We start from the raw sequence: 21,718 nt of genomic DNA, 5'->3' as shown, positions 1-21,718 counted from the left end.
GTCATTGACCCAGGAAAATGCCCGATCCTTAATGGGTTAAAGTACTCCTGCTCCTCAGGGGAGGGAGTCTAACGATTCTTGCCACGGATTGGCTGCTTTCCTGGAGCTGCATTAAATGTCACTTTATGAAACTTTAACTACGAATACGGGGCAGATGCTGGCAGGGGGCTGCGCTCCATCTCCTAGGGGTAGAAGCGTTAGGATTGCTCAACAGTTGTGTGTCAATTTATATTTCTCAATAAAGAAAGAAAAAAAAAAAGGGAGTTTGTTCCCAACGCCAGCGCGCCAATGCACAGAGCTGCGAGCGCAGGAACCCAGGGTCTCAGGGAGACAAACACCCTTTAAATACAAATCATTATTTATTCATTTATATAGCACCACCATATTCCATAGCGCTGTACACAGTGAAAAGGGTATCGCATCACATAATTAGGACTTACCGGAAAATATGGTGAGGGGGTCCCTGCTCCAACCAGCTCACAACACGTGAACGCGCAGCACACTTTGGATTTTGGGCACGCACACGTGTGAAAACACGCACACCGGCACACTGTCTATTCACAGCGATCACCGGGTACCAGCGTAACGTGATCGGACATGTCTGTCAACATTTGAAATCGCCAATGAGGGACAGGGTAGGTTTAGGAGGTGTGGCTGGAGAGAGTGACTTGGTGATGTAATTGTTATGTGCCTGAGGCTTGGTTTACAGGCAGTAACAGATTGTATTCACACAATTACATGTATGAAGCCATTTCCTGCTGTTTCTATACACATTATCGGGGCTTTTAGGGCTGTAGAACCCTGTGATGCCCTCATACTCAGCAAACAGTCTGAGCTCCTAAAAACAAAGAGGAGCAACACGAATTTGGGCCGCAAAGAGGGACTTTTCCTCTCAAACTGGGACACACGAGAGGTCCGCCCGACCGCCTCCTCCACTAGCCGCCACATTAACTCCCACTGCCCACAGAAGCCTTCAGCGTGCCGGTGACGTCATTTCACCCGCCCAGCCTGGGACGTTGCCGCTGTAGTTCCTCCCTCTTCCGCACGCGTCAGACAATCGAGTTTCCCGCCGGTCCGTGAGCTCTCTGACTGTCACTGGCGTCCGCTCATCCCGCGCACGGAGCACCCGGGTAATACGCTGCATAGCCCTATCGGCGAGGCCCGGTCACCCCAATTCTAACCGTCTCCACAGTCCCGCGCTGTCCAATAGGAGCCCTACCGGGGTCCCCAACTCCAGTCAGGGTAACTCCGGGCCTGGCGTTTCCGTTCGGCTACAACTCCCATCACCCTAAGACTACGAATTTGCTGCCTTTCGTTGGCTATAGGGTGCTAAGCCCCCATGTCCGCAGGCACATGGAAATTGTTGTGGTAGCCTCCGCCCCCGGGTGGAGGATTAAGTTATCTCACTAGTTAGCAATTGGGACAAAAAGCACCTTGAATAGGGGTATCTGTGGATGAATGGCGATGTGGTAGTTATTAACTATAGGGATCTACCCTGTCATCTCTGCAGCTCTATGGTATTTAATGCCATATACATTACCTCATCGTGCAATAGGATCTTATTACTGACGATCACGAGAAGCCTGCCATATTTTAACTTCCAAACTGATCTGCTTATAGTGCAAAGACTGCAAGTACAAATCGGTTTGGGGACCATTTAAATACCGCAGGTCATGTGATCCTTTCTAAAAGGGGCACGTGCTGCTTCCTGATACCATGATCTGCTGAAGCTGACAGGATGGGTTTGTTTTGAACACTGGCCCTTGAAAGATAATGAAAAGGTTAACCCTGTACAGCACAGCAGGCCTTGGGTTTATCCTAGGCATATAGGTATGAATGTATGGATCGCCCGGTTCCTCGAGGGGTTAAAGTGTATTCCCAGGTTAATAACGTTAGGGGTTTATCGGTAAAATAAGCTGTGCTTTCCGCTCGTTGCCTATGCCGTGCATTATATGCCTGTCCCCAGGAGGCGCTCGACTAGCCCTGTATAATGTATAGGTAAATGAATGAGACTTTTCATCTTCTCAGCCTTGACTTATGCATTATACAGGGCCAACTCAGCCCTTCCTGAAAGATATAATAAATAGTACAAGGGAGTTGAAGCCCCCAACTCATCCTTTTAATGAATGGGCACGCTGGGGTTAATGTAGACCTTTTGTTCGTCTGCAGATTTTAACCAGTTTGATTATTTAACCTTAGTTTCGGCTTCTGAACCGACAGCTGTCATTCACTAAAATACAGCAATTATCCAATCTGGGGCCTTAGAGTTAATAATACAACCCCTCTACCTGTATGTTGTAAAAGGTCAGATTGGTTCTATGATTTAGCCTCCGCCGCTGAAAATTAGGAATCCTGTGGAACTGACCTGCGTTACATTTATGGTTGTCATGGTGAACAGATGCCCATCTTTTTTTTTTTTTCTTTCTTTCATTAGACATGTGACTCTATATACACATGTTCTTGTTTTATTTACGGGGCAAGGCAAGTGCTTGACTGGGAATATGATGCAGAATCACAGCCCAAGATGTTTATTTTCCCCCAAAATACTATTTGAAATCCTGACAGCCAAGGATTTACATTATCCTTAAAATGACCCGTTCTAGCTCTAAAGTGAGTGCAGTTACGCGGTAATTTCTACCCCTTGTTTCAACAGCAATTGAAAAGTTGTTTGAAGGGAAGCAAGGCTATATGTTTTACACGGGTGATCATGTTATGGAATGAAGATTTCACTTTTGGAACGTGGCAATGTCGCTGTCAATGATACGACCCTTTGTATACAGAGTGTTTGAACAATATATCCATGTGTAACTTTCCTGTAATAATTGTTACTGTTTTTTTTTTGTATAAAGAAACACTTGCATGATGTTTTACCTTTCCCCCCCAGATACAGTAAGATGCCCCCTCGGAAGAAACCAGATGCGGCTGGTGGCCGAAAAGCCCCCGCAAAAAGGAAATTAGCAGAAGAGTTTCCTCCTGGGGAGGTGCTGACGGATTCTGCGAAAAAGCAATGGAAATTAGGATTACCGGTGGGACAAGGTGGCTTTGGCCGGCTTTACTTGGGTAAAGTTTCTTCTTCTTCTTTTTTTTGTATCAAAATAAATAAGCTTACAGTCATACGTCCAAAACAAACGGCTCACCTTCCCATAATATAAGTAGTTTTTTCATTCGTCAATATTTACATTTATTAACCTGGTGATTCCCCCCCCCTATTTTAGCTGATGTGAATTCCTCCAGTACAGTTGGATCCGATGCTCCTTATGTCATAAAAGTGGTAAGATTTTCAATTTGTTTACATGTTTCATGGAGCTTTTTCTTATTTAGGTTAATTTTTTTTTTTTTTTAAATATCAGAAATTAGAATTATTATTGGAGGCTCAACTGGATGTGTGTGTGTGTATATATATGTATATATCTGAGATCTATAATGTTGAATTTGCAGGAACCAAGTGACAACGGGCCCTTGTTCTCAGAACTCAAGTTCTACATGCGAGCAGCTAAACCTGAGCTGAGTAAGTAAAAACTGATTGTCAATCACTTATGGTCCCGTATTATATATATTAATATATATTTGCACATAATACTTGCAAACTCATAATGCCATCCAAAGAATTACTATTATGTGAGTGAATAGCGTGTGTATATGTTTATTTACTTATATATAATGTATGTGTAATAAATATATGTAATGTAATATATATACATGCACACACACTCACAGTGCCCAGTCGAACCTTTATGATGTTTTAATATTTTCGTTTTTTGGAGACTTCTACTATTTGGCACATAGATTATACTGAAAATCATCTTGCAGTCACTTAATGTTTCAACCCAACTGCATCATGCCTCTATATTGATTGGGCAGTTGGACTCAAGTTTTGCTTGGTAATAAAGCTATTTCTGTTTTTGTAATGAACGAACAAGCTAGACTTGTTTTGGAAGATATAATTATAGCTGCTCGATCTTGTTATGGCCATTGTTTGTTTTCGGGAGATACGTCTTGGAGAATGATTATGTAAAATTTCTTATAAATTATCTACGATTTCCTCTTTTATAACGCTTTTCTTCCCACATTGGAAAAAAGTTAAATGAATGCAGCCCTGGCTAAGGGCAGCCACCAAGGAAATGGTGATTCAGAATAGGGAAGCACCGTTGTGGCTTTTTTTTTTATTTTTTTTGAAAGCCAGGAAAAATAAAATTCACTGGTTTCATATTAAGTGATTTACTTAGCATATGAAGAGAAACAATAAATTGATCATGGATATGATCATGGATGTGTCATGGCTCATTCTAACACTTGGGCAATCAAATTCCATTGGATCCAAAGTTTTTGTCGAGTGACCCAGTGGCTGCCATCATGTTTGGGATCTTGTCCGCGTGTACCGAATATAGTTAACCGGTAACACATTATGCCATTATCCTAAAATGAGTGTCGCGGAAAATAACTGGGCATCTTGGGAATTGTAGTCTCGCATCGTCATGAGCCATAAGTGTTCATCACCCGTGTCTTAATTGGGAACATTGTCGGAAAGGGTGGAAACTGCGCAGATGACCTTGGACCCATTTGTAGTACTTGACCTTTTTTTTTTCCTATGACCTGACCTACCTTATTGAGGAACACATTTCTAAGAATCTGAGTTTCTAATCATTAGGTAAATATACTTTTAATAAAGTTGGGCAAAAAAAAAAATGCTTACACACCCACATATACAAGGTAACCAATAGAGGTAACTATGTGTATACACATTTGCAGGGGATCACTACATGATATGACTGTTCATATGTGGTTTTTTTTTCTATAATTTTAGTTCAGAAATGGACTAGTTCACATAAGTTAAAATACCTCGGTGTGCCCAGGTACTGGGGATCTGGACTTCATGAGAAAAATGGAAACAGGTAAGCGTAAAAGCTTTTGAAATGCATGCACAAATGTTATGGTACAAATACGTCTGTGCAGAAAGAGCGATAATGCTACTTAAAAGCCCAAACAATGAATGTGGTTTTTTTTGTTTTTTTTATTAAATCTCAGTTACAGATTTATGGTAATGGATCGGCTTGGAAAGGACCTACAAAAAGTGTTTGAAGAAACAGGGAAGCTTTTTCCGCACAAAACGGTCCTTCAACTTGGTCTGAGAGTGGTAAGAATTGTAATTCTTCTTTCTAGTTCTTGCCTGTGTCAGATTTACCCAAGAATTTGTATTTTCTCCCCCCATTAGTTTAATATTTTACACTCCCCCTTCCTGAACTCTTGCCAAATGTTGGCAGATCACATAATAAATACCCCAAGTTAAGATGTACGGAAGTGAAGCAGTCAGGATAAATCAGTCATGGGTATCCTGAGCATGACAAGCCAAGGATAAAGCAAGGTTTGAGTTTCAGGTAGAACCTTATTGCCGTTTTGGGCCACTTGTCCCATATAGACTGCCGTTTTTGCAACACTTTACTGTTTTTATGTGTGGTTTACCTTTTCTCAGTAATACAAAGTAAATCCGGCACTGACAGTCTTAGCTGGTGCTTAAGACCAAATAAGAGGGGCCTGGTGGTTTTAAGTACAGCAAGCAAAAGTATAATAACTCACGCACAAGCCAAGCATATATCTTGTTTTGTGTTCTTCCTAGATTGATATTCTGGAGTACATACACGAACATGAATATGTACACGGAGATATCAAGGCCTCGAATCTCCTCCTCCACCACAAACATCCAGACCAGGTATGTGCTTCATTTTAAGACTCCTTAAAGTGTCCTTAAGTGAAAGCATCTAAGGTTTGTGTGTCTCTGTCTCACTTCACATTCAATAGCTATATTTCTACTATTGTTGGCATTTTCATTTGGGTATTTGGATTGCAAAGACTTGTGTTTTTAAACAGCTGTGACGGGCTTTGCAAAAAGTGCTGAAAGATATTTGAGTGTGTTTGTCATTCTGTGCTTTATCACAATAAACAAACATCTCCATTATTTTTTTTTTAACAATAACTCTTCTTGTTTTAGTTTTCATTCGTTTATTTTGAATGCTTTGCTGTGTCTTTTTTTCCTTCTATGTAGTGTTTTTACCTGGGGTTATATTATGGTAACTAAGTATCATAGTAACTATGATCCGCAGATCTTCCAACTGTGGCCCGCATTTGGGGAAGATCTGTGGATTTTAGTTGCAGTAATGCTTATATGCTACAAAGATTTAGTTGGTTAAAGATGTAGCCCACATTTGTCACATTGTTATTAAAAGGTGTTGTATATATGTGGCTGGCAACCCAGCGCATTCTTGCAGCATTTTCCCATTTACTTTTGGGACCTATATCAGGCTGATTGTGGCTTACGTAGGCTCCCACAGTATAGCACATACATCTGTGTGTGTGTGTGTATATGTGTGTGTGTATATATATATATATATATATATATATATATATATATATATATATATATATATTATTTATATATATATATATATTGCAGACAATTCTCTAAAATAAATGCCCACATGCATGTATACTTCCTTGCGTAGTTTACTAAACATTAAACATTACTAAAGTGATATTGAAGCCAACTTAATTTGCAATCTGTAGGTGTTCCTGGTGGATTACGGCCTCACCTACAGATATTGTCCAGAGGGCGTTCACAAGGAGTACAAAGAAGACCCCAGGAAGTGCCATAATGGCACAATAGAGTTTACAAGTGTTGATGCCCACAAAGGAGTCAGTAAGTGAATTTCTTTTTGTCTTGTGCATTTAACATGACTGAAATGTATGTTTTCTGGCAGTCGCCATGCATTCAAAGGCCCGAGTTTACACGTAGCAGAGCTTGTTTAGCTACCGTTTATTTATTTGGACTTGGTAAATCTGTACTTTAACTTTAGAAGTCTGTAAAACTAGTTTGTAAAAAAAACATCAAGTTGAAGTGTTTGGCTCAGCTGTTGATTTACTGTATGAAGGGGGGGGGTGCTGTTATTGAAGAAGTAATTTGTATTTCTGTCCAAACAACTTGTTAGGCCTCCTACATACAGTATGCAAATTTCCTTGGCACGCAGCGTGTATGTGACATCCCTAAAATTCTTAGAAATCAGATCATCCAGGCAGAACATTATTTCTTTTCAGTGTAAAAAAAGAAATAATAATCTTGGATGTTAAAAACATCTTATTTTCAACATAGCGGCAGATCAGACCATTGCAATTCCACGTGAGAGCTCTGGTGTTTGCAGTAATTAACCCACTTATTGCCGAGCACTATAAAACACTTAAGATCTGTCAATCGGTACTATTGTTATGGTTTCATGCCTTCTAGTAATAATTTTTTTTTGATAACAGGTCCTTCAAGGAGGGGTGACTTAGAAATCCTTGGTTATTGTATGATTCAGTGGCTGTGTGGCAAACTTCCATGGGAAGACAATCTAACGGATCCTAGCTATGTTACGGACTCAAAAATAAGGTAAGCGTTGCCAATAAGCGTCCTGTCGAATGGCTAAACTCGACTGTCCAAATCATACATTGAGGGATTGTGTCCAGGGGAATTTACAAACACATTAAATGGTTTGATATAATTTTATTTAAATCTGCCCACTTCCTTTTGGTAGAAAGCTTGATTCCACTCAGTCTCTAGTGATGTCATCAAACCTCGAGTGATGGAACTTTAAGTGCAGCCTGCATAGTTAGGGTTGATTTTAATGTAATTTGTGACTTTTGTATAACTCTAGCTTAAGACCACACTTTATTTCAGGAGGGGTTTAATTATTGTTAATGTATTTTTATTGTTGTGATTATTTTCTGGCTGGTATATAGTTACTATGATATGACATATTTTGCCCTTAGATATGGAGACGAAATCTTAACACTCATGGAAAAGTGCTTCCCTGGCAAAAAGAAACCAGGTAAGACCACCTTGTGTTTTGTAAGATGTACCATGAACGCTCTCCAACAATCCCACCTTAACATGAACTTACTGTGATTTAACAACTCCTTTGAATGGTGGCCATTAAAGGTTTGTTCCTTTTAATCTCTTTCCAGATGAAATCGGGAGGTACATGGAACTGGTTAAAGAACTCGGTTATTCCGATCAACCTTCATATCAGAAACTAAGGGACGTCCTTTTGCAAGGTCTGAAGGCTCTCGGCGCTAAAGATGATGGGAAGCTGGACTTCTCTCAGGCTCAGAATGGAGACGTTCCCCACAAGGAGCGGAAGGTATTACTAGACAAGTGGCTATGCTGCTGTATTTTTAAAGTTACCCAAATAAGCAGTAATTTAATTTATACCTATGAGTAATGCATGAGGTGGAATTTTTTTTATGTATGTTTATTATATTATGAGCTTGGGTAAATGGTTCTGTCCGCTTACCCGGTCCTGTGCAGTTATTCCTATGCTTTGTTGAATGAACATGTCCCAAATGGGCTAATGTTCTGAAGGTCACTTGGGTTTCCAGAAGGCACTTACAGTCGCAGTGAAGGTGTGTGATTCTTCAGGCATTATTGATTTTAGCAGCAGGAAACGTATAAATAACCCAATTTCCTGCTGCATAATCTTTCTACAGCACTCGCACTCGCCCTAGTGTCCGTTAACAGAGTAGCCTGCTTAGCCTGCACACGCGGGTCTTTCTGTTCTCTGGTTCAGCTTCCCTTTCACAGCCGTGACCGGCTCTCTGCTAATTTGCCTCTGAGGCTGGCGGATAACCGGTTCTCTCGGCTTGGCCAGGTCAGCTCATCGTGAATACAGTGCATATGTCGCCTGCGTTGTTTCTAGTAAGGCCATCCCTGCCTAGCCCCACTTTGTTCTGCAAACTTATTCTTCAAATCTTAAAATGTTTTGCCACACTTAGATATAATCCATTTTACTATGATTTTTTTTCTTTTTTTTAATTAGAAGTTATTAAAATGCCAGACAGAAGCGACGGTGAGTGTTAAGCGCACTCTGTGTTGTTCTTGCTTCCCCAGTTTACCTGTTTGGCTTTGGTTTTTGAGTTATGCTCTATATCCAATTTACCTTACTAATTATTTTTTTGGACACTCACTTGTCCCAGCTGGTTTTTTTTGGGTGCGTTTATAACCTGTTTTTTTGTGTTTTAAATGCCGCATCGAGCCTTTTTATTTTAAATGTTGCCTATTGTTGGGGGAAAAGGTCTCCCCGTCACTTCATGCATAACAGCATGGCAATAATGAGAGCGTCTTTCTGTACGTTTGGTCGGAGCGAACAGAAGTGTCTGTGTATATTCCTGACTAATGCATCACAAATTTGCTGACATGCTAACCTTGAAGTCTTTGCTGGCGTTAATCAGAAAACCTCCACCCGATTCACTCCGTCAATGCCGTTTGCATATGGAAGTTCCCACGGGGGAGCTGCCCCGTGCCAGCTGAGGGTTACCTGCCCATTGCAGTTATTGTATGTAATTATCGAACCAATCTGTTCAGCCCAGCAGGGTTTAGCGGATAATCTGGAAGCGGCGCTCCTTCGATGAGAAATGGATTGCACTATCCACCCCCCTCACCTAGTATCCCCATCAGCATTGTCTCTATACAGCTGCCGTCCTAACATCAAAGGCCCGCGTTCGCGTGACGTACCATTGTCAGACTCTTCTAATTGATGTAATTGTTCGACACGAGCATTGCCGGGGAGTCTATTGAACTTTTCCGCGTGCTGAACGGGAGCCGATCTGCAAGCGATTCCCTATAGGTGCGAGTCTATCGCTACAAAGACGGAGATGAAACGCGAACCCCGTCAAGCTTACTTAAAAATGAATCTGCGCTTTGCGGAATTCCCTCAACATCGCGTGGATCTCGGTTACAAAATTACGGGAAAGATAATCACAGATAATGTGAACACTTTTTTATAAAAAAAAAATAAAAAAATCTAGCGTAACGGTATATCGGCTGTAGGTGACCGTTCGGCTGGCATTATCTGCTCATGTACTTTTGTACGATGTATTTAATGCCACGAGAAAGATTCTAGAGCTTAAGGGAATCTGTGGGTTTTTGGACAGGTTGGTGATAGTTAAAGAAACCTTTTGTTGGACCCTAGGCTGTTAAAGATAATTAGTCAAAATATTGCGTGCATACATTGTGAACTGATATCATTTCTAGCCTCAATGTATCAGAGATCTTCCATTTTGCACAAAAAGTTCCCTTTTCTACCCAATCTACTCCTGTGTCGTTCTGAGTGTTCAGGTGTACGTTTCTGTAAAATGGAATAAAATGCCCAATTTGTCTGTGTTAAGACCAGTAGGTTAATGGGGATTCTTTATAAACAAAAATGTAAAAGCATATATAGTGTGACATTAATAGTCCTAAATTATTCTATTGAACTTATATCCGTCATATTTGCTAAGTGTGTTCTTTGCACCAAACAATTGAAATCCTTTTTTGCAGAGAAAGATAACCAGATCCACTAAAGAGGCTGAGACGGAAGAAACGGAGGAGACGGAGGCTGCTGCTAAAAAGAAACCGTCCAAGGGTTTGTCTCCGATTCAGTTGATGATCTTTGCCGTGTTGCACCCGTTTAATGTGTGGAGTTTTCTGCATTGTCGTAACGTGACTAGTGTATGTTAACCGTCCTAGTGTGAGGCGCGAGTTTAATCACGCCGCTAAACCCATCTCCTTACATTCTGCTCTAAAAGTTTAGTCCCTCTCAAGTGCCTTTGGGTCCAAGTGATGGGAGTATTAGCAGCATATATATATATATAATCATAAGAATCAGTGTTTTTTTAAGATGTAGTGATTTTATTCTGTTGAATATTGTGCATACGCATTTTAGTTGTGTGTGCATTTTATATATATATATATATATATATATATTGTGATCCTGCACCCACACAGGGTACCAAACACGGCCCTCTAGGGTATTAACGCCACATCTCAGTTAGAAAATCAACCTCGATTTTTTTTTTTTGTAGTCCACGTACAAAGATATTTACAGAATTACATAGTACACAAATTCCCTACAAACAAAAGCCCTACTCGTCTGAGCGCATACTAACATATAACTCCCTCACTACTCAGGGTCTAAACTAAACAAAACGTAATCCCACCAACCTTTTTGATGGTCTCTTTCGTGCATAGCCAGCCCTGCTGCTTCCAAACAAACTCTCTCTCCTCTCCCTCTGGTCAGGTTATATTGCAGTCAGTGCAGCTCATTACCTGCAGCTGACCAGTGCATTGGAGTCAGCTTAAACTCCTGGCCTGGATCCTGTCAGTTCAGGTGCATGGAAACTGCGGGGTGGAGCACCAGCCTGCCCTATATGTCATATAAAACCCTGCAAAATCGAGGGGGAATGTATACCCCTTCCACAACAACACCCCGCACCTTGTTAATATATATATATATGTATGTATATACACACACACACTGTTTTTTAATGGGATATCTTCATAGGGGTACAGAGGCCCTTTATCACTCCCATCACTCCTGGGTTCCAATAGCACGTTGTGTTCGCTGTGTATATCTATATATGTATCCATCTTTGCATTTGTTTTCTTTGATTCTCACTAACCATAATCTTTTTCTATTTATTTAGCATAATGCAAATTTCATTTAAATTCTCAAAGCACCCGTCGCGAGTCGTGCCAAAACTGTCCTGTTCAATCTTGCTTTAGCAGCTCGCTGATATTAGTGTAGTGAATGTTATAATGCGCCGAGTACAAACTTACTTTCCTGCTTGCCACCTTTTTTATTGTCGGGTTAGTACACAGAGTTTAGTGAAAATTGGTGATGATTTTTTTTTTTAATATATATTTTGTTGAATTTATCCTGACAGTAACAATTATCTTGCATTAAAACCGTTTTTATGCGCTTTTTGTACAGGGCGTGCAGCAGCAGCATCATCCAAAAGTCCTTCAAAACCAACACCGAAGGGTAGAGGGCGAGGACGAGGACAGAAAAAATAAAAATTTGTGGTCTTTTACTCGTGTTTTTATGTGTATATGGAGAAGACGTGTCGGTTATATCTTTTTTGAATAAAACATTTTATTAATTATCACAGATCTCTTTGCATGTACTGTATTCGTATCACTAAACTCCCCATGGTCAGACATTAAAGCTGTTCCAAATCGAGTTTTTGTTTTATACATATATAATAGCCTTGTCACTTCGGGAATTGTTGGTCACGCTGTAAAGAAGGGTCCAATAATAGGTTTGGTCGGACCTGGCCCAACGTTGCCATACTCACAAGGACAAATGTCCGCTGTTGGCATCGCTGTTCCTCTGCTCCCTGACCCTTCCTACCACCTGTGTTCTTACCCGTAATGGTAGAGTGTACAGGGGGTGTACAAGAAGGTCAATAAAATAGAGAAGAAAGAAGAAGAGAGAGAAAAAGAAAAGAGGTTGTCAAAGCAGGGAGTGAAACAAAAACAAGATGGTGGTAGATGACATGAGTGGATGAAGAGAAAGGAAAGTGATAAACTAAACATGGAAGAAAAGGAGAGAGATTAAGGGAAGAAAAGGGGAGAGAGAAGAAGGGATGGACATATATGCTATGCTTACAAAATACACGGGTAAATCCATCCTGACACTCAGAATTGACAGTCGGGAATAGTGAGAACATTCCATCTGTCAGGATCTCTTTTATTAATACATGCAAAGCCCAGACAGGACAGATCCTAGGAACCAGGTCACAACGTGCCGTACTTTCTTATATCGGTTTCTGTACTTACTGACCCTTACATCAAGCTTGGCTATTTAAAGTCGGCCCTTTTGTAGCGGCCACCCGGTTTTTGTGCGTTTAGCGCAGCGTCGTCATTTATTATGCAACACAACAGAATACAGTTTGTCCTGCTAGTGAATTATTAAATGCCAGAACACGCTTTGTAACCCTTTAATGTCCTTTGGGGTATAATTAAGCCTCACAAGCTCCTATAGGCAGAAAGCGTGATAACAGCACGATCAGGACTTCAATGTTAAAATCCTCCGGGGCAAAAACACTTAAGATGCGACAACTCGAATGCTCTGTTGTATGGAATGCCCCCCAATTAAGGTGGGGCAAGGTTATATACGTTAAACAATATTTTTGAAGCATAGTTTTACAATAAGTCATCTTCTGATAAAATATGTGATTCCTCAGTGCATTATTTATTTATACGTTTCCCTTACAACATCATGGCTTCCGATTCGCTATGGATGAATATTATCCCCGTCAGATGATTTATTCCTTTGATTATATTGCTATAGGTTATGACTGGTCTGCCTTCACAGCATGTCGCCTCTCATTTTCCTGGTACAAATGCTTATAATTATATATATATATATATATATATATATATATATATATATATATATATATATATATATATTTTGTGACAAAATACCCCTCCACTTTGGTACTCTGTCCAGGAATCTTTACTCTGCAGAGACGGCTCAGACACGAGGAGGGTAAAATAAAAGGCTGGGCCTGTTTTTATTTTGTCGCCACAGGCATTACAGAAAAATAAATAAATCAAACAAAAAGCCTTGCTCTTGTGAGCACTAACTAATACACGGTTCTCCAACCTAACTGCAGTTGGACAGCTTATCCGTTCCCAACAAACAAAATAACAAAATTGTATACGATAATGGCAGGACTCAGTATTTTGGCAGCACTCTCCCCCTCTCTCTCCCTCTCTCTCCCTCTCTCTCGCCCTCTCTCGCCCTCTCTCGCCCTCTCTCTCAGGGAGCCAAATGATCTCTCTTGCACTGAGATCAGGAGGCTACTTAACTGCCTCTCCCATTAATTAGTGGAACCAGGTGAGTAGTAGGAGAGTATCCAGGAATCTCCGGACTGGATTCCCACCTGCTGGTCTTCGGCTGCTCACAAAATGTGGAGTGGAGCACCGGCCCACCCTACTCTCCAAATGCTCCACCCCAGGGACCCAAAATACACAAATAACAACAGACATTCTATAATTCCATTATTTACAAGACATCTTCCTGGGGCTGGTAAAACTATTGAGGGTAACCACCCTGCAAAATATAAGGGGATATATACACTCCCTCCATGATCATCCCCTGCTTTCTGTCACAATATATATATATATATATAAATTTCCAAGAGACTCAGCTGACTTATTACCAAAACGTCTAGATAAGCCCAGTGAACGCTGCCGATCGCCTCCATGTTCGTTTATACGTGACGATTCTGTAGCTTGGTCGCTCGCCAAATGATACATAATTAATCTGTCGTATTCTGCCCATAAAGTAAAATGACCAAACAATTGAATTGCTAATCCCTGTCTCAACGCCTGCGGGAGATTGACTGCCAAATCAAATAGTATCAAACCAACCGATCCGACAGTCAATTGCCAAAAGTTTGGGCTGAATCTGGTGAGCCCTGGAAACTGTATATCACTATACTAAATACACAGCTTATTTGAAGCGTAAGTCTTTGGTACTTCATCATGGGGTTTGTTATATACAGATCGCAGGGCTTCAATTAAGTGGCTGAACGTCAGATTCTATCTGCTTAATGAAACTCATCGGAGCTTCAACAATTTCTTTTCCCAACACCCCTCCCCAAAAGAATATCATATTCATAACCCCCTCCGCTGGGCTTGGTACATTTTGCTATTCTTGATCTCTGTGTCTAGCGTCCGTAAGGGAAGGTCCTTTACACAAAAGGGAGCGCGGCGTCTTTCGCCGGCGTTCGCAGCTCTCGATTACTCCAGTTGTGTGTAAATATTGGAAAACAGCAGGGTCCTGCATTCCAAGAATCACTCGAGTTGTGCCGCAAAGACAAGTGTCCTTACTGGTATTGCCGTCGTGCTTCCGAGAGTCCCCGCTGTTTCTAATCAGTGCGCAGAGCCGTGAAAAATACCGGACTGACATTTACAGGCGCAGCGGGGAGATCCTTGACTAGGGAAGGCTGAAGATCCCCCTACCTGCGCTTCAAAGCGGCCAGAAACAGGAGAACTACTTGGCTCTTCGGCCGACGGCTTAATGAGGGTATCCTTAACGAAGCGAAACGGCCAACACTCGCAGCCCCATTGAGTCCGCTTACACGCACGGACCCCCTACCCGGCAGCAGCCCGGCTTAGGTTAAAGTCATTGACCGCTTAAGTATCGAATCATAAAGGTTGACGGGAGATTAGAACCATTCGGCCCGTCTAATCTACCCGTTTTCTCCCCAAAACATATTCGCCCCTCGGTCTTGCGTTAGATTCAGGAGAGCTTTATCCCCATCCCATGCCTCTACCCCTGCTGTTCCGCTTTTCTACCACCCTAAAAGTAAAGAAAACTTTGAATCCAGCCCAAAAATAAAATATATTTAAAAACTTAACGTCAGGGCATGTAAGATATAAGTAATCGTACGGTCGGGTTGACTTTGGACGGTCCCACCGAGATGGATGATTTTGGGCCGTCGGAGGGCTTTATTTTATTTTAATTTTTTTTAACGTTTGGTTGACTTCCCCGTTACAAGCTCGGCGTTCCCGATGGGGATACGACTAGACAGATTGTCATTTGCCATTACTAATTCTGTTTAGCGTTATTGCCGGAGCTGTTTTCTAATTAGCTATCTTACTGGGCTCTTAAATTTTAATAGCCAATTGAAACTAGGTTTTAGCCAAGTGCTAGATCTCATTTGTGTTCAGTTCATTAACGAAGTTGGTTTAGGGTCCATTAAAACAAAAAAAAAGGCCAGATATGGTGGTTTTTTGCATACGTTAACGCCGCTCTCTTCAATGTATTCACAGACGTTTCTGATTTTTTTTTTTTTTTGGTGTTTTGGAGGATTCGCGTTTGGGCTGTCGTGAATAATCGGCATTCTGGATAAACTTCAGTTGTTTTTTTTTTGTTTTGTTTTTTTTTGTTGGCTTTAAAACGAGTTGCTGTCACGAGGGGGGAACAGAGGACACTGCAAATGAGTGACATGTTTAGTCATGCTTTTGTTTGACAGATTTTAGAGGCATCTAAACGAAACGATGTTTTTCTCTACTTCGGCTGATCAAAATTATTATCAAAACCATCTGAGGCACCTTCTGGTGGAGTAGTAATCTTGCTGGGCTGAGCTTGTAAAACATTCTGCCGCACACACAAAAGCGTATTAGTGCCAGCAACCAGCGGCCCTCCGAGCAAAGGCAGCTTCGCAGGCTCGACGAGCGCCGTTGCCGCGTCCGGGTTTTTTTCTTTCACGTCTTTGGCCTTGTAAATAAACGCTCGGATTCCGAGTAGAATTAACCTCTTGGTTTGGATGTGTGTCACGGTGTCATTTTTGGTCTCTTGCTTAAACCAGGTTTTTATGGCATTACGGTAAAATAAAAAAGATGTTTTATAAGTGCCGTGGTACTTTTTACTGCTTTCTATTCCAAAAATTGCCTGGCCGGCGGCGGAGATGTTCTAATGTTCTTTGAAGCTGGGATGGTGCTACAGAAGTATTTTAAGGGTCAAAGAAGCAGTTATTACATCCATGCTGTTAATAGAGATTATCGCTTGCCACAATTTGACTACTTGATCAAAATTGTTGATGTTGAGAGGGGACATGACTGCGGTCAGACCCATTTGGCCCATTTAGTCGGCCTACCTAGTCTGCCCATTTTGCCGGATGTAAATGGGTCGTTGGACAACGCCGTTAAAAGTTCTCTGAAAATGTCTGCCCTTGGAACGCTCCCAAAACTGAGTGAAGACTCCGTTTCTCAACAGAAAACTTAGTAGTGATATCATGAATTATATATACCTAAACAGATACGCTGGGCAGCCTGAGTGTGACCAAAAGACGGGGAAATACACTAAATCAGAAAATATTGAATATTTATTACTTTAAGCCCGTGTTCAAAATGTTTTTTTTTCTGTGTCATGTTACATAGGCCGCATATGCCCGCGTGTCACAATGCAAGGCTTTGGACACTTAACAGTTGAACATATCTTTAATTGAATTTTCTTTTTAGCACATTGGGGATTGGCTTCTTGTGCCAGCTCGTGTCAGCTGTCTTCTGAATTCTAAACACGTCTGTGTAAAAGTACACAAACTGGCACCACGAGCCACGGCAGGCAGCATCCAGTCCTTGATACGGAAGCGGTGGAGAATAAAGAAGGTCCCTTTTGTTCAGTAGCACAAAAAAAAAGTGTCCCGTTGATAGTAACTCTACTAATGTTTGAACGGGTCAACTTGTTGGGAAAAAATATAGGATACGTTTATTCTGGTAGAGAATCCACTCAAAGAAATCCAGTCTCGTTATCTGCTCTGTCTGCCCAACCATCGTTCAACGCCTACCCTAAATATCTGGCTCTGGGTGAAGGTTTCAGATCTTCCTACAAAGGTGACAAATTGGAGATATTCTGAGGTTGCCAAGACCTTTGGCGGGTTTTATCGGGTCTCGTGTTTGCTTTTGTGATTACCCGTGGTTGGAATTTTATATGATACTACGTAATCACTTTCCCTACCTTCTTATTAGTGATAGTTGGAAAGTAAATCCCAATCCACCTGCTCTATGAAATAAATGTATTCTCCGAACAGGTCCAACTGGTTTTATCATGTCCTATTTACGCTAATTCACCCTGCGTCTTGACTTGCTTAGGCTTGAAGTCCCATTAAACCAAAATGGTTTGAGTAGAATGATTTTGGATTTTTTTTAAAAAAAATTTTCTTGTTTGTTTATTACGCTAAGTTGTCTCCCTTAGAAATCCTTATCTGTAGACGTGGGTCAACTGGCCCTTGTGTGCTACAAGCTGAGCCAGACCTCAAGGCAGATAGGGAGCAAAAAAAATGGCAGACTGGTTGGAAGTGGATATATCATAGCAAAAATTCAGTGTATACATATATGTATATACACATATGTATTGCATGTAGTCTACAATATATGGATATATTTACATTTATCGGCCAATCTCAATTCATTTATTTTAAATTCAGAATCTTTAGTGGAAATCCATATATATATATATATATATATATATATATATATATATATAATATTTTGTAGGGAAAAAATATAGAAATGCTCAGAAATCCTCTTAGGTCCTCGCTGTGTAAAATGGGACAAAAAATTGAATCCACCCTTTGGGTTACCATGTGTTTAATTAAAAAAAACAACATGCCGTTTACGAGGCTTTAACAAATGGTTTAGCACATGGGCATCTGTACTCGCGCAGCCATCGAGTACTGAAATCATCTTTATTTCATGTCTTTCCCAAAATGTCTTTCCCAAAATGGAAACGGCAAAAGAAAATATTTAGGCTAGACAGCCAGTGAATTTATGTGATGCGGATGAAAGCCACCAGATTCGGATCATTTGAGATTCTATTTATTCATTATTTTTATTTTATGATTATTCTGTCCCTTCAACATATGTTTGCGGCGGACTGGCCAAAATCCAGTAATCAAATATATATGTTTATGCATCGGTGTCCTGAAGGGCCACAAACAGGCCAGGAATCCTGCGTATCCTTGCCCGGCAATGAAATGAATTTTTAATTGCGATTCCTGTGCTCAAGCTGGGGTATTAAAAAATAATATATGAAGCTGAACACCACTGAAATATAAACCAGCGATTCACTGCACCTGCACTTAGGAAATAACTACCCCCCCCCCCATGGCTCTGGTATGGATGATGCTGCTGCACATAAAAAGACGAGGCGGTCTGAGCGTTTGGTGTCGCTTGGTCCACCGCTACAGGGGTCCTTGGCTGCCTGGATATCACCAGACACATGGCCTTAAAACTCACCACTAATTCAACATTACAATGTTTGAGTGGGACCACCTAACGACACTAACTACGCTACGTCAGAACCAAGTCATGTCTGAGGGTGCTATGAAGCCCAATGTGGTGCTCCCCCCCCCAGAGGTTTGTGCCTCGTCTGTTGTGGGGGATTGGACAATCACAGGCCTAGTGCGACTGTGTCTTGGTGTCTACAGCCGTTGTGCGTTTTTGTCCCATCCTTGTGGCTGGTCGCAGATGGAGGTTTTTTTTTTAAATGTCAGTGTCAGGACTGGGGCCTTAATCGATCACTTTTATTTTTCATCATTGTTTTTATTTCACATGCTATTATTTCTTCACTGCTGTCCGTTGTAGTTTTGCCTCCTTTTATGTCTTTCACTTTTTTGGACACTGAAAATGCCCCAGTGGTTCTGAGCCCCGGGTCCATTGGGCCTGAAGATGAAGCCTTTTTGGTTGGAATGATGGGTTTGGACCTTCTGGCCACCACCGCCACTACTCTCCAACTTGATGTGGCCCTCTCTCTTTCTGGAGGCAGACAAGTAAAGCCCCGGCCTGCCATAGGATCCTCTTCTAGTGAAGGAGAAGCCCCTGCCAAACGTGGGGTGGGTAATTTAACGTAGTGGCCGGCTGAGCGATATATGACCGAATATTGTGACGGAATCCCCAATATTTATTCCTTAGGTGATATTTTTGAATATTTGCTGGGTATGCGTAATGAGAATAGGGCTCTGTAGATGCCAGGAGACATTAATAGATAAGGCAAGGGTATGACCCTATTGATACGCAGGAAATTTGCAGAATATATAGGTAAAATTTGATCCACTACTTGTAGCAGACCCGTTCGTCCACCTTTATTAAAGCCATTTTTATTTTGCAAAGGAATAAAGTTTAATTGTGTGCTTTATCTTCTAACAGGGTTATTAAATCATGTTACGCACCGTGTTAATGCTACTGAGTAATGAGCGGCTTGCCGAGTATTTAATATGGATTGATCGAATATTACTGTCAGTTATTTATAACATTTTAAAGCATGAAAATTGCAGTTATACTTAAGTTATTGAGATGGATGAGATGCTCGCTGTAAGAAAATCTTACTGCCAGAGTCTAAAGCGCTATGTAAGTATTTATGTACAAATAAAAAAGAAAAAACCTGATTTAAAGGGTTTTGCGACTAATGTAAAGCAGTATTTAGTAGATATATCACTATGGGTGTGGGTGCATAGAAACTGCAGCCCTGGCGCTTTAGCTGCACTTCCCTCCATAGTCCGACAATCCTTACCACGGATTGGCTGATTGGCTGCTTGAAGTAAAATTTAAAAATAAAATCAAATTTAAATTAGAAAATATCATGAGATTTTTTTAGATTTTTTATTATTATTAAATGGTGCATGGAAGAAAAATACGTTTCCAGGATGTTTTCTCTCTCTCGATAGATGTACAAGTTCCACACGGTCCATCAATCTATAAACGTTATTATTACAGAATGATAATTACGTTACGCCTCTGAATTCAATGTGTGTTTTCAAAACCCTCAAATAGTGGCTGTCAATGTTTTTTTATGTAAAAAATAAAACAAAATAGCCAGTGTTTTTTTCTAAGTTTGTTTCTGAATAGCTGTCACATAAAAGACTTTGGGGCTCATTGTTATTACTCGGCAGCTGGAGGGTAGGTTATTTAATGTAGGAAAAAAAAATAATAATAAAAAAATAAATATATATAAATATATACCGGTATATCAAAGTATTTGTTCTAATCAGTTATAACAGTTGTCCAATTTTCACAACTTCCAATAATAAATGCTTTCATAAATGACGAAGTACAAAGCCGAAAGGGTGATTGCTCGTGTTTTATATTTCTCATGGCAGTCAAAAGAGTTTTTGACCCATCCGTATCAAATGTTACGTTTCCCATCTGGCCATAGACGGGCTATTGGATGACTTCAAAGAGTCCAATTTTATAGACACGAACAATAAATCCTTTTTTTCATTTGTGTTTCTCCGGCAGATGGGATGACCGCTGTCCAGTTCCACACTTCAACCTCTATCGAAACAGGAATGATTTTTGCAAAAAAAAAAAAAAACATTTGGTGGAGCCACTTATCATTTCTGTATTATAATTACATACAGTTATAGATTATATCCTCACGCTACAGAATAATGGTTGGCCATTCATGGGTCGGCACCATTCCCCCAAAGGGTTAATTATTAATCACCCCATGGTGGTCACTCTTCCATCAGCTTTTGATTAATAGTTTTTTTTCTTGTTTGTTTTTTTTGGATGTTTATTGAATGCCCTTGATGGCAACTCAAATGTTAATGTATTCGCGTTGCTTTTCGAGGTGTGTCGAGTTTGATCAGTCAAATAAACCCTTTAACTGGACTGACAAACCCGCCTTGGTGAACCAGGAGAGAGATGGCACGAGTCGTCCTCCTCCTCCTCCGTTTCTAGATTGTCCATCGGAGAAATGCCCCTGAGGGGCTGTGGATCATCCTATGGCAGTTCTAGCTTGTAACCCGCTCCCGTCTCAATAAGCATCGAGCCCCGTTTAGTAGTAAGTCTTCATCACTTGTTTTTCTATTTAAGGATGTAGCGTGGCTATCATTATGATTATAAATGCAGCAATCAATTATATACAATTTATGGCTATATATATAACTCCCAATTAGCATAAAATTGTGTGTTTTATCCGTGAAACGTTCTCGATTAACTGTACTTTATAACCAAGGTTGCATTTCATAGACGTTGGTTCTTTTGTATCTGCCATTTATTATTTTTATTATTATTATTATTATTATTATGTATCTGTCTACACGTAACCATCACAAAAATGGTAAATCGGACTGATCCCCATAATGATAGCCCAGAGTATCAAACGGCTTTCTCTTCAGTGTACAGAAAATGTTAATTTGAATCATTTCGGTCACTTTTAACTCTCGTTGATCCCTATAGACCAAGCAAGCTGAGGCCAAGCTGTGAGTAGCGATGGTCTCCCCGTGGAGTCACATTAAACTCCGTGGGACCCCAATGATCTCGCCCTGAATGGAGACGCGGTGAAAGAAGGCAGAACACCTCCTGTGTTCTTCTACAAACTGAAAACTAGAGCTGAAACAACAAATCCACTGAATC

At 40.8% G+C, this 21,718-nt stretch overlaps 1 protein-coding gene across 4 annotated transcripts; it reads left to right on the top strand.

Annotated features, from left to right (window-relative positions):
- Nucleotides 1-1,033: 1,033 nt before the first annotated feature.
- On the top strand, nt 1,034-11,953 carry VRK1 (VRK serine/threonine kinase 1). 4 transcript variants are annotated; one of them, XM_053474676.1, is made up of 13 exons: nt 1,034-1,130; nt 2,891-3,060; nt 3,216-3,271; nt 3,439-3,508; nt 4,805-4,892; nt 5,026-5,134; nt 5,615-5,707; nt 6,559-6,691; nt 7,297-7,417; nt 7,798-7,856; nt 7,993-8,168; nt 10,343-10,427; nt 11,775-11,953. In XM_053474676.1, exons 2-13 carry the CDS (start codon nt 2,895-2,897, stop codon nt 11,855-11,857), a joined length of 1,239 nt encoding a protein of 412 aa, XP_053330651.1. In that variant the 5' UTR covers nt 1,034-1,130; nt 2,891-2,894; the 3' UTR covers nt 11,858-11,953. The 4 variants fall into 4 exon arrangements, with proteins under 4 accessions (XP_053330651.1, XP_053330653.1, XP_053330649.1 ...); XM_053474678.1 differs by having other exon boundaries at nt 1,050-1,154; nt 5,032-5,134; XM_053474674.1 differs by having other exon boundaries at nt 1,050-1,154.
- The last annotated feature ends 9,765 nt before the right edge of the window (nt 11,954-21,718 follow it).

The sequence above is a fragment of the Spea bombifrons genome, chromosome 9, assembly GCF_027358695.1.
Source record: "Spea bombifrons isolate aSpeBom1 chromosome 9, aSpeBom1.2.pri, whole genome shotgun sequence".
NCBI lineage: Eukaryota > Metazoa > Chordata > Amphibia > Anura > Pelobatidae > Spea > Spea bombifrons.
This window is presented reverse-complemented; position numbering and strand designations above follow the sequence as displayed.

Coding starts and splice junctions, on each gene's coding strand:
- VRK1 (XM_053474676.1), top strand. CDS start 2,895: ATGCCCCCTCGGAAGAAACCAGATGCGGCTGGTGGCCGAAAAGCCCCC. Junction 3,272..3,438: donor CTCCTTATGTCATAAAAGTG/GTAAGATTTTCA, acceptor TTGAATTTGCAG/GAACCAAGTGACAACGGGCC. Junction 8,169..10,342: donor TTCCCCACAAGGAGCGGAAG/GTATTACTAGAC, acceptor CCTTTTTTGCAG/AGAAAGATAACCAGATCCAC.